The sequence below is a fragment of the Bombus pyrosoma genome, linkage group LG14, assembly GCF_014825855.1.
Source record: "Bombus pyrosoma isolate SC7728 linkage group LG14, ASM1482585v1, whole genome shotgun sequence".
NCBI lineage: Eukaryota > Metazoa > Arthropoda > Insecta > Hymenoptera > Apidae > Bombus > Bombus pyrosoma.
Genome location: NC_057783.1, coordinates 1,859,457 through 1,878,471, shown reverse-complemented (window position 1 = coordinate 1,878,471; position 19,015 = coordinate 1,859,457). Strand labels below are relative to the sequence as shown.

Below are 19,015 nucleotides of genomic sequence, written 5' to 3'. Positions count from 1 at the left end.
GTATCAAACTGTATGATAAAATTGTTGATCGTTCTAACATTGTGAAAAATCATACAAGTAGCAAATGATCGACGACACAGTTATAAATGAAAGAAATATTTGCTTAATTTGGACATGAAAGTTGTATGTGCTTTTTGAGACAAATTTTGCAACGAAAAGATAAGTAAGCAGGGATTTTAAATTCCTTTATGTCAACTAAATTCCAAAAATATTTGAATTAATATATGTTGAGGGCTAATTTTATTGAAAATTGTATTAAATACTCCAAGACAGTATAAAACTGTATGATAAAATTGTTGATCGTTTTAACATTGTGAAAAATCATACAAGTAGCAAACATAAATGATCGACGACACAGTTATAAATGAAAGAAATGTTTGCTTGATTTGGACTTTTTGAGACAAATTTTGCAACGAAAATATAAGTACGTAGGGATTTTAAATTCCTTTATGCCAACTAAATTCCAAAAATATTTGAATTAATATATGTTGAGAGCTAATTTCATTGAAAATCGTATTAAATATTCCAAAACAGTATATATATATATAGCTACAAGGTATCAAACTGTATGATAAAATAGTTGACCGCTTTAACGTCGTGGAAAAATCGTACAAGTAGCAAAAATAAACAATCGATGACACAATTATAAATGAAAGAAATGTTTGCTTGATTTGGACGGAAAAGTTGTATGTACTTTTAGAGAGAAATTTCACGCGGATTATACGACCAATTATTAAAAACAAACCGCGTTAAGGATAAATTATTCCGCTATTCTTTGCATCATAGAACAAGGACGGTTTTACAGTAAAATCGTATAAACGTCAGAATACGTCAATCATTCTTTAATGCGAATGAATTTTAGGTAACCGAGGCTAAATCAGTATGGGCCAATAACGTTGATCGTTAACGAAGCACGGCGTGCATCAGTGTTAAACTAATGTACCACCTTGCCAATGAGAAATTGTATGAACATCCACAGACGTTGGCTGTATTTGACGTTGCAAATTTTCTGCCAAAGACACGCGGTACATACAGCGATGTATAAAGTTTAAACGGATCGAACGAACCTTGCTTTAACACCAAGCTACATTTATATACTTCACGCAATTACAAAAAACATAGAAAGCAATCGCAACTATGTAAAATTCTGTTTCGATGTTCGAAATATTACGAGCCACGAAAACGAGATCGACGTTACGGCTGCTTTTCACCCCCAGTTTCTTACGTTTTAGGGAAAAAATTGTGCAGAAGATCGTGTCTCTTACGAATCCAAATTCCACAAGAAAAGTAAAACCGATATCTCGTTGCCATAGGGAAGACTATGCTTTTGACAGAGAATCGCGGGAAATACGAACATACGTGCGGATTTTTGCATGTAACTGACGCGAAATGTTAATGATAATAATTGAGCAAAGGTAACCGATAATATTTGCAACGCCAACTGAAAATCGTATAAAACGATGATGATCTTATTATTGGGATCAACGTGGAAAAACACGGTTATGCCAAAGTTACGGTATAATCTACGCGCAATCAGCGTAATGCCACATTTCTGCAAAAGTTACGCAACGGAATTAGCGAAAAATACAAATAGCTATAAAATTCGTGTACAATCAGTTGTTCGAATAGTATATCAGAGTAGCGCGTGAATTTTATACCGAATCGTCGTAATACGCGCTGCATACGAGGATGTGCACACGTACACGCACACGTACACGCACACGCATCACGCATTTGCCGTAGTCGACCGATGTCTGTACATAGTTCGGTTTGCCGCCGGGAGAAGAGGTAAAATCGTCCCGTTTGGCAGACTGTTTGAACGTTTTGCGACGAGTTTATTCGAGTTATCAATTTCCTGACAAATATCTGCATTTCCGTGCTCATATTTCATATCTCTCTTACTCCGCCCTTTCGCTTTTTTTTTTTTCATCCTTTTTAGCCTCTGTTCCACGATCACACTATAATCGATTTGATTTCGATAGAAAATTCCAAAGCCGTTTCTTCTCGCGCGAACCATCTCTCGTCACTTTGATAGAAAAATGTAATTAATCGATAGCATTTCGTAAGTAGAAATATCTTTGCACTGTGTTGCATTATATTTATTCTCAAGTTAATATCACTATGCCGACTAATGAAATATTGAAATTCAAATGATACGGATACGTTCAATTTGGACAAACATATAAAATATATAACAAAATATGAAGAAAATAACGCGATTTAGTTGTATAAAATCTTCATGAAAAATTATTATTAATTCATCGTTCCTACTATTCCGATAACTCTAAATCTGATTTTACTTTAAACAGGAAAACCTAGCAGACCCTTCCCTTTATTTCGCTATACTTTGTCGAAATATTCCGCCCGCCGAAATATTTGTAAATCTCAAGCAAGATGCTTTCAAGTTTCTTTATAAATCTTTTCCTTTTCTAATTATAACACAGAGCAGAAATAATGCTTACCCGTAACGGAATATTATAAATCATCGGCATCGCCAAAAGGTCGATGATTACGCGTATAGTTATACATAGCCAGCATACTAATATTAATTGCAGATTTTTCTGCGCCGTCAGATCCAAATAGAGGCGTAATGTAAATTCGCGAATGGAGTAGCAAATGACTATTTACCATGATTCCCTGTCAATCGTGATTATGAACATATTTCATGCGTAGGTATCGATACATTGAAACCCCCTTCTGGAGCGCGGCTACCAAAAAGGGCGGGCGGCTATGCGAGCATTTACGATGCAGCGTTGCGTTTAAAACGCGCACCAACAGCACACAGCGGCACGATCAAATTATTTGCTGATCATTTCACGATTTTCCCCACAAATTCTCCAACTCTACACGTAGATTACGCAATTAATTTCTACCAGTTAAAAAAATATCTTTACACGCACACACGCGTCGATATCGTCTTAACGTTATACCGCGTAATACGCAAACGCGTACGTTGTTTTCGTCGTTTCGTTAAATCAACAAGCTCGTCGTTAATTTTCTCTTAGTTTTCTTCCAGATCGCACGATTCTCTTTTATCCGTTCGCAGAATGATTACGTTTATTTATGCCGGCTATGATCCGTTCAGGTAGAGTTTCAGACTTGCAATTGCGAAAGCACGCGAATTTGCAAGAAAACCGATATGTTTGGAAATAATTAACAGATATCGAGTTAGCTGTACACTTGGCTGAAAGTTATCGATGGTCTAATGGCGTATCTGGATTACAGAAAGCCGGTAAACGAAGGCAGACGATGTTAGAAGCCCAAGTGTTATTCCGAAAATACGTAGTTGCGGAAGACCGCAACACCCTGTACACGAGATAAGAACGGTATGCAGCGTGCGAAGCTTTATTAGAAGCAAGTTTATACTACGGGCGTAATTATTGAAAAACGCAGAGGAAAGTACAGTTGGACGAGGCAGGCGTAAAAATCTACAAAAGTTGGGAAAAAAGGATCTTCAATTCGAAACCGCTTGAGTGCAGTTTTGCGGAATCGGTGTCCCTTCTGAAACGCAGACCCGCCGCCACAAAGTGAATATCGACTAATTAGCGACGCGGCTAACGTCATAGGGTTCGCCACGGTCAAAGGACATCGTTATCCTGGCGCTGAACCATTCGAAAAATAAACCTAAAAAGTCTGCTTGACGCCAAGGTTGCACACCTTCGACCTTTTCCAACCCCCGTTCTTTTTTTTTTTTTTTTTTTTCTCGTCTCGCAATCAAACGAAAATTAGCTGCGGTGGAACGAGCAGACAGCCGGTGAAAGAGAAAGAAGGAGAGGAAAAGAGAGTTATAGGAAAAGCTGACCGCTACGCGCTGTTTTCGGTTTTAATAAGAGAAAGAATTTACAGAGCGAAAACTGTTTGGTCGACGAAAGGACAAAGTACCTTCCTTCTTCGAGCGCAAAGTGCAAAGAGGATGAACGATAAAAATCTCGGCAAATGCTGGATGAACGTTAAGCTCGAGAGTAAGAGAGAGAGAGAGAGAGAGGAAGGGAGGGGGAGAGAAAGAGAGAGAAAAAGAAAAAAAAAGAAAAGAAAGAATGGTTCACCGCGAGAATCGTATCCGAGAAAAATGAATGGCTCTATCTTTCGGTAATTAAGACTGTACCGAAAAATAAGCAAACACATGGAAACAAAGCCCGCGTGAGCTTTCAGACGCGACACAGCTGTTGCGCCCCTGAGAATTCAAATAAACGACTTAGGTAGATTAAGCATACAAATCTTCGTGGTTCCTCCTCTGCAAATTCCTATATACGTTTCAGCTGCTCTTTGTATATACATAGAACGTTTGTCAACATAAAAATCATGAAACCTACCGGCTGCGTTGTTACATGTAGCAAAGATACTCCTTTATTATTCGAATACGTTTCAACGCCACCAATGTTACGCTTATTCGTTTCATTTAATTTATTATTCGTATAACTTACACGCGATAAAGAATTTTTTCATCTGTCATTTATCCGACACAGAATCCGCTACGGGTATTACAAAAACTAAATACGAATATTCAATATCGAGTATGAATATGTACGAATATGAATAATTATTAATCTCCGCTGTGGGAAATCTTAGGTTTCTAGAAGAGTTTCAAGGCAGGAGAACTAACGATATCTATCCATAGATATTATACGAGACACCGACAAAACGAACTCGAGACGATATCGTAACTACAACACAGTATTTAAAATGTAAAAGGAACATGCATCGTCGCGTTACATGTATAAACGGGAAAATATTTATTAATTGTAATATCGCGGATAAATGTTTCATCGAGTGAAAACGCAAAAATAATGCAGCATTAAATATTTACGCGCGCGATTATCTTTTCAATTATACGTTTAATCTTTTAATCATTTTGTTCTTTTTGTTCCCTTTTTTTATATATATATATATAATTAAACGCCTAACTTCTTTCAAGAAAGAGGATAGAACATAGAGTTAAAAGCACAGGATCTTTTTCTATGCCAGTTACGATTCCATTATATTCGAAACACCGAGGATCGTAAGACCGTGTACAATAATACAAATGTCAAAAAAATATTGAGAAAGAGAACAAGAAACGGATTAGACAGATAGGGATAAAGGAGATCTAGAGAGTAACTACAAGAGCAAATAATCTCGTGAACAGATTGCGGATTTTTATGCCTTGAAATTCACATTCTTACGGATACGATCAAGAAAACTCCAGCTAAACGTCTTCCTCGCAAATCGACTGTCGCAACAACTTCGTGTTGAATGTTTTATATATTTTTCTATGTTATGTACGCTTGGTAAACGACATACAGTGAGATTGTAAACGAATCAGTGACATTAACGATAAAGCTATCCATGACCAAAGTACAAAACTTGTTTCAAGGAAATTAGAGTGGAAGAAATAGAAGAAAGTCTCAATACGGTGAGAGATACGAGCTTCTACTCGCAATTATTTCGACTCGTATTTCACGCAAAAATTATTTGTAAGAGTACACCATTGCAAATCTATGAAATTTCTACAAAGAATTACGAATTATTCGTTTCGATGAGGCTGGTAGTTGCAACGTTAACCGATTCAGACGCAATGGAAATTACGCATATACATTTTACACGTTGATCGGTACTTAAATTTGCCGCAAATGCACAAAAATCCGCAACTGTTCCCAGAAGAAGAGAAAAATGAGAAACGCGGACTCACGTCGATACGGTCGTCCCTCCTCGGGCGTAGATCTTTCCGTGTTCTCGGACCCAGGCGTGGCATTCGCATCGCGATCCTCGTCCTCCGGAGTGGTGCCGCGATTAGGAACCGAACCGGTTCCGGTCCCTGTAGGCGATCGGCTGGTAGAGCCAGCGGGACTCTGCGGTGCGACTTCCTGTGCCGCTGCCGCGCTCGCACCTCCTCCGACGCCTCCGACGCCTCCGACGCCTCCGATGCTCGCCGACGCTCCAGAAACAGAGACGACGGCGCCTCCGCTGGCCGAGGACAACGACGAAGGCGAGAACATGTTCGACATGCTCGACAATGAGCCGATACTTGGCAAACCGGAACCGGTGACCGGGCCGTTTCCTGTTTCTACTTTTAGACACTTGCTCGGCGGAGCGAAAGCCGATGGCCCCAGGGGCCTGAACCCTCCGAACGGTAAACGGTGATCCAGAGGGTGCAAAAATTGCGGCGGCAAGTGGAGCATATGATGGAGGCCGTAACCCAGAGAAGCCGCAGTGCTGAACGGCACTTGGAGATCCTTCGAGTCGGTTACCTGGACAATAAAAAAGAATATCATTAGTCACGGAGAGATTGTTATGGGATAAATACACTACCGTGAAAAAGTGCTTGGATCGTTAGTTGATTTTCGTATACTGTAATTAATTAATTAATTAATTTATTTATTTATTTATTAAATATTTTGTATACTGTAATACTGAAAATTAGGTGTAGACTGTGTTATCTTTGTGGCTTGCGATTGTTACAATGTAGATACTTACACAAATTTATATTTCTACGCTTACACGGAATTGGGTTACCATGACACGTACAAGCGAGCATAAAAGTTATCGTCGATAATTTATTAATTATCAGACAAGCAACATTGTAGCTAATTAAAGCTTAGTTGTACGAATGAAATTCGGTTCAGCGGAGTATGTATGAATTAATGTAAGAAAGAATGTTGAAAATCTTAGAACGCGTATCTCAAGCTTGCGGCTTATTTAAATATTATTTTTTACTTAATTAACCAGTTTATTAACAAACTTGGAATAATTAAACTCTTTCAAGTTTATAGCTAGCGTGTAATAACTGGTATGAATGAAATTGCCGTTTATAGAATATTTTAAATATTAATTATTCTACATAATATAATGTAATTAAAGGCTTTAATATTAAATTTACTCACTACACGAATCGTTTCAAATTTCTGCTTTGCAATTCATAATTGAAGAAAGGAAACGCTTCTAATTGGATATTACGACCGCACGTTAATTATCTGATACTGTACCGTGTAGAAATCTTACGCCAATTTACTTCATATATTTTTAGGAAACATTTCTTACTTAAATGGTTTTTCCTCTATCTTCGTGATCGTTGTTCATAAATTTTTCCAAAGTTCCAGGATAATTATAATCCCAACTATAAATCTTATTACAGATACTCGCAAGGTTACTCTAGATATATGTCAAAAATATATTACGTGCAGTGGCTCGCACAGTATTTAAACTTCACTCGTGAAACGAACATCTTTACATGGAACGGAGCGTAAGATGTTTTTGTTTGAAGCTTTTTGTTTCGTTACTTTACTTACGTCAGTCGCTACACTCGCCAAAACACCAAACTGCCAGAGAAAAGACAAGAGGAAGATCGCTAATCGTATCGAATTCGCTAACAGTTGCTATTAAAAATACATAATAAGGTTAATTTAATTTCTCGTTTGAGAAAAGCGCAAACACAGCGCGTACCAAATGTTTGAAAGATTTCGATCGCAATCGAGTGGATTCGCAACGATGACATTTACCGTGGCCTGGTGTTCCATTATTACAAACGTTACAAAACAGAACTCGTTGATTTCCATCGAGGCATTCACTATGCCAGCTTAATAGACTCGTCAATCACGGCGAATTGAATGATACAACTGACGGGGGGAAGCTTCACATTTTGACGGATTATTATAACACAGTGGTTTCGCGTTATTAACAGTATAATGCCATATTGCTTTGGTATTATACGCTATTTCAATGTGCTCGAATTCATAGAAATACCCGCATACTGCAAATGAGATATCCGGTTATATAATATCGCAAGTTTTATCCATGAATTTTCCCGGATATTTTAGAAAACGAGAATTATCGGATTATCAGAGGGACGACTGTTAAGAATTCTTTGCAAATCTACGCGCAGTATCGCGATATTCGATGAAACTGAATTTTTACATTAAACCGTCTTCACTCCCTGGTACATTAGCATAACAATGTCAAAAGTTTTTTTTTTAATTGGATAAATATTAGGTTTCATAAGGTGATAATAGACGAACAATAATTTCTGTTTTATATTATTTTAGTAAACGAGAATTATCGGATTACCAGAGGGACGACTGTTAAGAATTCTTTGCAAATCTACGCGCAGTATCACGATATTCGATGAAACTGAATTTTTACATTAAGCTGCCTTTCCTCACTGCTACATTAGCATAACGATGTCAAAGGTTATTTCTTTTTTTTTTTTTTTTCTTGTAATTGAATAAATATTAGATTGTCTATGATTTAATTATGGTTTTCTGTTGGATTTACCGGCAGATTCGGTCGTTCAGCTTTGCTTTGCTTCTTCCACCGCATTTAGAATTTTATTTGACAATGCGCGAAATTATTTTACGTTTTATATTTGATAACAGGATTTGCTGTTGTACGTTTCAGCGCAAATTCGTGAAATTAGAATCTGCTGAAAATAAGAAGCGGAAGAATCGTCTTGTATTAGGTTGTCCGGAAAGTTTCTTTCGTTTCATAAAATGATAATAGACGAACGACAATTTCTCTTTTAGATTATTTTATTGAGTTACGTATCATCCATTCCGTTCTATTTCTATCATTACGTTCTTGCATAATTCAATAAACATTGTGCGTCTATTATTTTCCTTATAAAACGAGAGAAACGTTTCGAACAACCTAATACTAAAAAGAAAAAAGGAAGAAACAAAAGTATTGTGCCTATTTTTAGATCGTTCGGTGGCATTGTACATCGATTTAATTCAATTTCTTATTTTCTCTTCTCTTCGATGAAAAAAATGGGTTAACCGTGTATTATTCGCAGTGTAATTTTCCTTCTACAATTTGCAACATCGAAACACTATTGTCACGATGTATATTAGACACGTAGAAATGAAGTATTTCCTCGAGCTTGTAGAATAATTTCCATTCCACATTATTCTTCTATATCCTGGTTAATCAAAGAGGACACGAAATATACAATGGTTGGTCGAAATGAAATTTTAACGAATAAGTAAATACGTGGAAGAAGAATATAGAAAAATATTATAATTCAGATATATTTATTTAAAAGCTACGCACGAATAAAATACCTACTTTAATTACGAATAACGTTTTATCATTCGCCTACCCTAATTGTATTTAATGCATCAAATTATCTGTTTATCAAATTTTCTGTTTTAAATTATTAACGCAATCAGTTTTTCCATTCATCAATTATCGATCTCGCCCACTGCAAAGAATATTGCGCGAAACGACACCAGTATGAAAACGAGTAAAAACGAATAAAAGACAAATCATCTATATTCGAACCAAAGTTTTCCCTATAAAATTAGATTTCATATTTTTTATCAAACAGATTTATACACTTTGTCTTCAAAAAAAAAAAAAAAAAAAAAAAAAAAAAAAAAAAAAAAAAAAAAAAAAAAAAAAAAAAAAAAAAAAAAAAAAAAAGAAAAAGAAAAAGAAAAAACAAACAAACGAAAAGACCTGCGCATAGTAAAACTTGCAGCGAAGCATCGAAACGGAAGAATCGGATTTTGTCTTGCGCTTAGGAAAAAATTATCGCGAAAATTTGGAATTTTTCAACGATAGAAAAACACGTTCGGCCCGAGAACTCAAAGAACGAGGCAGGATCGATGCACTACTCGTATTTATAATATACACGGAATATTGACACGGCGTCGCATTATCTGTCTACGTGATGTTTGCGACATCAGTATTTCATTAATTTTGATTTAATATTGATCATCCTTTGTATAACTGTGCGTCACACTTTCCAACAACAAATAGAATCGTCATTACACCGCTAAACATTCGTATTTAGAGTTGGACAAATATTAAGTGGAATTTGTTTTTGACAAATACCACCTCTCGTCGTAGGATATTTGGCTGGATGGAAAAATTCCTGCGAATGATCCAGCCTGTTCCGCACCAGCCGTTAATATTCCTACGAAAGAGCGATTGCATTTTAAACAGAAATGGAAACATATCTACTTATTACTGATCGAAAATCGAATACTAATATTTGAACAATGCTTACGCACTATCAAATCGATATTGCTGGTCGCGTAGGTCTTCTGCCCAACATCCTACGCTTACGCCACGTTTGTACGATTTTAGAGTTCAGATGCGCGTGAAAATATATTTAAAAATCGGACGAGAGAAACGTTGAAATTTGACAACAAAGTCGCTACATTTGCAAATTCTTATAACTAACAGCTGTTCCTTTTATTCCTGGTGAATTCATTCTTAAAACGTTTTTTAAAAGCTACTTTCCATCTAATTGTATTTAGCAGGAGCCCGTTGCACGATAAATCGACGATTGATGATATCGTTGAATTTACAAGTTACAGCTGTTAAAATATTGTAAATATTCGACGTTGTTGGTTAATATTCACGAAAGAGGATTCAGACGCGATATCTTGAAAAATTCTCCTAGCTCTCACACAATGCTCGTACATGTAATAGTTGCATGTCAAACATTTTCAACGTATTTATTATTATTACGCTACCACCTGCCCCTTAGTTTCAAATATTCTACTGAAAATATGGTTTAAAATAGCGTATTACGTGTTTACAAAACTGCAAAATTCAAATATTTCAAAGTTCGATTATTATCACAAAATACACATTTACAAAAGAAGAAAGAAAGTGGAAACCATGGACATTTAAATATAATTTCTCAAAAACATTAAGGAGCTCGCAACAAAAACTTTCGACCAGAGATCCACAGCTTTGTCGTTTAATTACAACTAATTACAGATACGCCGATCAGTTACGCGATACGATGAATATTTTCTTTTAAACGATTGAAAAACACCGAACAAAATCGAAACTGCTATATTTGTCTGTTTTCTCGAGCAAGAAGAAACCGGCGCAACAATCGCTTTTATCGCCAGCTCTTTAATCGAAGGAAAAAGGTATGGGAATGTAACGCTACCGACGGAAAGTAACAAATTTCATCGTAACCGAAGCGTAGGTGTAAAAATTTCCGGACAAAGGCGTGTTTTTTGGAAAAATCGTTAGCGATTGTTATGCATTGCCGAGCGATTAATTAAAAATCACAAATTAATTACATGGCGCACGGTCATTAGTTATGATTAATACATGGCACGAGCACCATGTGTGATTTTAATTAAACTTATTACATTTCAATTTCGATATATATTCCCAGAGCCGAATGGTTGTAGCGATCAAGATTCCTCACGTTTTTAATATTATTCCTGGGAACGGAGTTGCCGGCCAAACGGTTAAAAAGCTGGCAGAAAATCGCCAACTCGTCGCATCCGATAGGCGATTTCCGGATAAACATTTCATCGAGGCAATAATGATGCAGCCGACCAGTTATACGGGAATTAGTACGGCACGATTAGTTTATTATTCTTTTATACGAGGAAATGAGGTTCTCGTTTGTCGATGCCCGCATTTCTACATTCGTCCGATTACTCATTTAGTAGTCGTTCGTTATTACTTCAATTACACAATGGTGGTTGCTGCAATCTTTCATAAGAAAATACTTGGGACTTTTTCCCTTATACACAGTGGCTCGTGTTGTAAGCATCTCAAGTACTTGGGACAGAAAATTTCTATGTGCTGGATTGGCAACTAAGCGATTGCGGATGTTGCCAATACCATCTAATGACAAAATCCGCAGTCACTTAGTTGCCAATCCGATACATATCGCGTGTCGCGTAATGAATTTTGGAATATTTTCAGCGCTGTAACCAGACACGATTACCATGATTACACGTATTTTTGATTATTCATTGGTCAAATTTGAAGATGCACGTGACAAAGAAAGAGTGGACCTAGCGTTAAGGACACTCTCGCTAATATGTGGCCCACTAATACGTAGATACGTGTGTATAGTTTTTTGATTTGTCGCAAACTATATTTGTTTCAAAATGTTTCGTAGAATTCACGAGCAAGGTGTCCCCTTTTCTGATAAAATTCAATTACGAAAAATCAGGTTGAATTTAGATGCTTCGGATCGTCGTCCGTTGCTAGAACTCGCTGACACCAAAGATCGGCGAGAAGCGACAAAAGCAAAGAAAGAAAAGACAGAGCGGACAAGGTGCCGTAATGGCGAAAATTGTAGTTTTTCCAGACGATCGAGTACAACGTAGTTTTTCGGTTACGATATAGTAATTGTCTTTTTGAAACTGCTGACGGGTCGATAGCCACACGCGTTTGCATATTTACAAGATATTTTTTTTCCCCTCTTCCACTCTCTTTCTCTGATCAAAAACGCGTACAAATTTCGTCGTTCCGCCGCGATTAATTTCCAACGAAATTATCTCATTTTTTAACGGCACCGAATTTTGATATGCTGCCACGTTTTATTATCCGATTCCAATCAATCGTTTTGTACGTGTCTCGAAAGGTAGCGAGCCCCTATTTTTATTCCAAGCATACACTGCAATCGGTTTCAATAATACAATATCCCTCTGTGACGTGTATTTAAACGAGCTCGTTAATAAACACTTTAAAAATATACATTTTCCAACGGCCCGATGGATATTATTTCATTGTCTTCCTATCGGTGAATAATCGCCTCTGTTTCACGCAACTATTTAATTATAAACAGGTACAGCTGTATACCTATACCAACAAGTCGTTTCTTAACTCTGCCAACGTAGACTCAACCATCTTCCCTTTCCTGTTTTCTAAACTTTCTTTCTATACATATTACGTGTTACGTGGGTAAACATGGTAAAAAGCAACTGGCTTTGGATGAAATACAAATCCGTTTAAGTATCTAAGATCATTCGCAATGATGTTCGTGTACGCTGTGTAAAATTATACGCTGTCATTATTAAGATAAAACGTACCGTGTTTAATCGTTAATTATTAAAGTATGTAAAGTAAAGTTTGTCATGGTGATACCTCGATATAAATACATCTACAAACGATATCTAATACTTACGATAGTTTGCGACGCATCGCCGATTTAGTTATATAATTATGCTTCTTTACATTGCCATCAAAATGTAAAATAATGAATTGTCTACAGCAACTTGTTCTCTACGATTCGTGCATGCATATATGTACTACATTCGTTCGTACACATTCAGCAAAATCCCTATTCAAAGCGTGCATTAATTACCATTGGTGTGCATAAAGCGGCTAGCGGTCGAAACGATTGCAACTGCAGTTGGTCCATTGAAATTGACATTTTTCGAAGCATAAAGATCGGCCAGCAGCCTTTTATTATTCACTATGATATAGTAGGAAAATGAATTCGCAATAAATTATCCAAAGTACGTATATCGCCAGGGAATAACATTCCTTTTTTTCATTTCCATGTAAAAATCTGTTTCCCTGTATCCTCGTCGCGTCACTCTGGCCGCCGAGTTTCGTATGCAAAAAGTCTATTACATAAAAGTTCAAATAGTTAATATCATAATTATAAATATCTTGTTCTCTTGCTTCTTAAACGCATAGTTAACAAGTTAAAATGTCAATTTCAAGTACCCATCCTGCTTTAGTTACAACAGTTCCGCCCAGACTGGTTAAAGTAATATTTGGAGCAAGCAGCAACAACGATTTAACAAAAGCATGGGAAAGATCGGGCAATTAAATAAAATAACAAAAGAAAAAGATTCGTAGGGAGCGACAACGGCATTGAAATTTTGTCACTAAAAAATTGGAAATAAAAACGATCGTTAGACGATGGATTAGATTTACCGGCGTACAAATTTTCCCATACACGCGTTAAGCACCCTGTAGTTGTGAAAAGGCAATGAAATAAAAAAAAAAAAAAAAAGGGGGGGAAGAGGAAAGAAGTCGTGTTAGGAGAATACCGGGGCTAATCGTCGCTCTGTGACGTGTTGTCGAAAATATTATTTTCACCGGATCTTCGCATAGGTAAACAAACGGGAGTAGAAAAACAAAGACAGGCTTAAGCGTATAGGCAAGGACGATAGGACACTAACTTGTGGATTGAAGGGTCTTTGCATTCTCAGAGCCTCCGGCAGCCCCCCGGCCTGTGAAAACACGACCAGGGATGGCGGCGGTAGATGATTCGGCACATACGCAGAATTATCCATCTAGAACAGATATCGGCGTGTTCCATTTCTCAATCTTCCTTGGACCATCCTCGCGCGTACCGATTTTTCGACACGTTAAACCGCGGTGAAAAAATATCGAAATCCGATCAACGACATGGCGACACGACGGTGAGTAGTCGATGAAGAGTGTGTAAAGTGTGTGTTGGTTTTGTAAGTACTGTTTAATACCAAATCCAGCGTCGTTGTATATTCGTACGGATACTTTGGTTGTGGATTATTCACAGGCAAACATTTTATAAATAAGAATTGACGTAGCGGCGTTACGAAATTTCTTCGTTAGTGACATAAATGACAGTGACGGGAAATGTTTCTATGTTCCAAGTAATCTGTTGCTGGAAATTCAAATAGAGAAATTAGAAGTATGCACCGGGAACGATTGTAAGGAATTCGACTTGGTGGGAAACAGTACTTACGAGAGTTTATTCAAATAGTGTTTGCTCAGCCTCTTTAGGCACTGGCAAGCTGAAATCTCCGTTTAATATAATTATTTTATTAGATAGTACGGAGATACGCTTGAATAATGTATGGTGATAGAAATTCGCGCGTCGAGAATTCCCCGGACTTCTTTTCTAACGTACGCTTCGAAATTCCTTTGAAACTTGCTTAAAAATCTAGAAAGCAAACTATTTATGAAGAAGATTCGATTACCAAATAGCTGGTCGACTTGCGCCATATAATATTGTTTTTTGCTTTTAAACTTCTCATACTGGCATTGAAATTTAAGAGAATATTCGTCTTTCCATGATCGTCAGCAAAGAAAAATATTTCATTTAGAGAAACGAGTTGAGCATAAAATGGAGAGAACGCGAGTGAAAGATATTCGGAACCTTTTTTAAATAAGTTTTACGAGTTATATATTTAAATGTTTCTAATTAGCGTATATTAATTATTGGAAAGCGACCGATAGAAAGTGATAAAGGAAACAACAGGCAAAACAAGATAACGCAATATAGTAATTGTAGCTATTCAAGACAATCGAACACGATATAGTTAATGACTCGACCATCAAATGACTTCGATTTCTGTTCCTTCTAGTCTTTCAACGAGAGCTATCGAATTTGATCCACGAGCAACTGCATCGATCGCAGTTGTATCAACTTTTCCTTCTCGTTAGATCAAATATATCGAAAAGTGGAATAAAGTAGGCGTCGGAAGGCATCGGAAAGAAGTCCAGAGGAATCGTATAAAACCGTGTGTTTCGATGCTTTGCGGGTGTTCACGTTTATTTGTTTAACATAACAACGTTTAACAATTTGCGTCACTCTGTATGTTATCGTCATCGAAATTTAATTGCAATCCGCGTTACATTACACAATAATATTACTTGCCGCTGAATTTCAGCGAGAAGATAGGACTGAAATTCGAGAAAGTAGTCGAATTTTATGGCTTTAGAAATTGGTTGTTCGATAAAAATTTACCGTTTTAATATTCTACCTACGATTATCCATGCTGCATCGTTCAAAGCTAATCTTTGTAATATACTCGTTAAATCGTACGCTATCGACCAATGTTTTCAGCGATTATTTATTTTCTGTACAACCAGTGAGCAATAACGAACGAAAATTACACTCGGATTTCATAACTTTACATTTTATAAAATCTCTTTCTTTTTATGCTAAATATTTTATGCTCAGAAAGTCGAACATCGCCTATTATGCATCGTAAATAGGAAATATACTGGGAATTTAACTTTGGAAAGTTCATAACAATATGCTGAAAACGTAACGGTAAAAAGTCCATGTCTTAACGGCTATCCAGTATCATTTTATATTCTGCCAATTATTCCTATGATTTATTCTTACATGCTGTAGCAAATCCTTTCTACCAAAGATATTAAAACGTACAACGACAAATATTGTCTTTATAACGTTTGATAAATTTAGCCAAGTTAATTACTCGATTATTTAATATTCGCGTGTGTTTAAGCATAAAGAGGAAAGATATGCATGTGCTGAAATATTATCAGAGACATTAGAAACGCCTTCAAATTTCGAGGACGAATCATCTAAAAATGAACACTGGCAACGCAACGACGCAACAGGCTAACCTTGGTTTGATCGGTTGTCAACATTTCAGGATCGATGAAAAATAAAAATGCGTATGCATTTATATCTTTCATATGTGTACATGTGTATAAACGTGTATAAAATGCGCGTATATATTAATCACCATCACGCGTACATTTTGCTGTACACCAAAGAAGTCACTGCACGAAATACGACCGTTCGAAAACATTCACTCTATTTTCACGGATCCCATTGTTCTCTTATCCGTTGCTTAGGAAACGTGTTCTTATCACTAGCAGTTCCTTCGCACTAATATCCGCATAAATCGATTTACCGTGTAACGTGGCGAGGAATCTATTCGAAAAAGGCGCGTTAGACAGCGAACAACCTAACCTCAACGCGTGGGTTGTCACGCGGTTCGACGTACGGCGTAAACCTCCGATAAACTCGTAAACTCGTTTGACAGCTGTCGTGGCCTGTCGTACGAAACCCGTTAATCACGTTACAACGTATTTGAAAAAGTTAACTGAACGATAATGGACGGAACGATGCGACGCGGGTGAATTCAAATTCAAACGAGTCATATAATCCCGCCACTATAGGTCACTCCGACCTAACCTCTCGGCGAATGATAATACCCGACGAGTACCTCAACTAGTGGCTCGGTCACCCGGGTACGGGTTTCTGGTAATGCACTAAACGTGGTGAGCCAGGTGCAAGAGAGGGGTGAGTACAAGAGGAAGGCGCCAGGCCCGTGCGAGCAACCTCGTGGACATGCGAGTGCAGACTGATTGGAGTGTGAGGGTACTTACCCGCGAGTCGTGAGAACGGTGGCGGTGGCGGTGGCGGTGGTGGAGGCGAGGTAGAGGCGTGGAGAAACAAACCGGCGGCGGTGCTGGCGTGCGCGCGTGTTTTCCGCCGCCATTACTGGCGCCACTGTAGCACCACTTTCGTAGCGCGCACGCGCGGCATGCGCACACGTTCAATGCGCAACCGTTCCCGCGACGCAGCCAGGTTTAATCGGGCGCTGACTGCGCGACTGGTAACATCTTGTATCATTTTGCTGCGACGTATACAATCTGCCTTTTACGAAACTTTCTTTTCTTATCAGTTGTTTCGGATCTTGTGAAAAAGTGCAATAAATACGTTGAATATTACCTCATAGTATGATCAGTTGTATAGAGTGTCTTGTTTAAAATGGTCCGCTTATGTAATTGTCCTCTACGATTGTGACAAATACTTCGCTGTTAACATTTTATGATTCACCTCAAGTCTGAAAAGTAATAATTGTTATAAGTAGATTATTCCAGCGGTATAATTATGTTGAAATAAAATGCGATAGTGATAGAAAAAATTTTCAGAATATACACATACGAGATATTGAAATTTTAAAAAACGTTTTTTGATCTTCTTTTACGTACAAATGCATCCATGTTTATTCTGTGCAATAATTGTCATTAATAAACATTTATGCGTGTGAAATAATATGACAAATGTGATCCTGACGAAAAAATAATTTTTTAGTAGAAAGATTTTGTTATTATAGTAATATTTAATAAAACAGTCTTGCAAGTTGAGGTTTTTAAGTTATTTAATGCGATAATAAATACGTTTATTTACATTCGCAAATATTTATCCTTGAAATATAAAATTTCAGAGAAGATAAGAATCGTGCTTCATTTGAAATTTTATAATCATTTTATGATCATATTATTACAAACTACAATATGCGACGTGTTAAGTCTAACGCTGAAAAAACAATTTACGCTATCGTATATGCATTTTTAAGTGAGGAACATTTTTTTAATGAGTCATTAGATATAGTTACAGTATTCGTGATAACGAATAATTGCAGTTGATTATACTTTCGTTTACCTCAAAGAGGTCAAAATATTTAAATGTAATTTACAATGCAAAGCTATTAAAACACTTCAATTATATGTAATTTTAAGTTCATAATTTTTCAGATAAAAAACCGAATAGTAGTCTATGACAAGTCTATGACAAACGAAAATGAATATGTATATTTTCTTTAACAAAAAGCGTAAAAAATATACTTTCTTACATACATGTGCACATATTGTTAACCTCATAATATACTTTATTACAATATAAATTTCTAACAAAACAGGATTAACTAAATTTTAGCAAGATAATTAGTAATATTAACCTCAATTAGGCAAAATCTTAAAAATGCTATTTATTAAATTCATAAAATATTTCAGCATTATTTAAGAAACCTGCTGAACCTGATTCACGCCTATCTCTATAAACCCATTTTTAATACCTTTTTACTCTACTTTTTGAAAATAAATATGTATTCAAATTACACCACATGTCTTAAACAAACACTAGCATGTATGTAAACCTTTTATCGATTTTGTACTTTCGGAATTATTTAAATAACTGCAACAATATCTCACTATGGAAAAAGTACGTAGCCAACTAATTATCTCTATATTAATAATAATATATTGTTATAAAATAATATTTTAAATAAACAATACCTTTACGTACCAAAATCAACCAACCTATGAAGTGCCTCCCTCTGTTGTGGAGAAATTGTAGCTAAGTATTATAGATTAAACATAACATGCACATACATATGCATATAAAAACTGTTTATTACTCGAATAATTTAAAAATATTACTTGACGTCATTCTATACTAAATTATAATCAAATCGTAATAAAAAAAAAGAAAAAAACAAAATATATATTACCGACAGAAACTTGAAAATTATTGTTTCGGCAAACGATAATCATCAAAATCTATGAAAATTGGTAGACACAATGACGTTATAAAATCATAACAAAGAACAGATTAAATCTGACATGCAACGCTTTTTAATGGTTTACGTTTTAAGGAACCAAACAATCCCTTTACCATTCTCGTGTCACATGCGATGTTGTCGATTTAGTACAGAATAAGAGTACAACATTAGTAGCGGTTGGAATCGAAATCTAATGTAGCTGTGGAATTATAAATTATTTTTAT

At 36.4% G+C, this 19,015-nt stretch overlaps 1 protein-coding gene across 6 annotated transcripts in view; it reads right to left on the bottom strand.

Moving 5' to 3' along the window:
• LOC122575103 (E3 ubiquitin-protein ligase Rnf220-like) overlaps positions 1-17,581 on the bottom strand; it is a 196,980-nt gene extending 179,399 nt beyond the window's left edge. For 3 of the 6 annotated variants that reach the window (XM_043743562.1, XM_043743566.1, XM_043743565.1), the window contains exons 1-3: positions 16,182-16,823; positions 13,878-13,991; positions 5,669-6,227 (exon numbers count right to left, since the gene is read on the bottom strand). In XM_043743562.1, coding sequence (XP_043599497.1) covers positions 5,669-6,227; positions 13,878-13,991; positions 16,182-16,247 — 739 coding nt within the window. In that variant the 5' untranslated portion in view covers positions 16,248-16,823. The other 3 variants (XM_043743567.1, XM_043743563.1, XM_043743564.1) reach the window with 3 other exon arrangements.
• Positions 17,582-19,015: the final 1,434 nt, after the last annotated feature.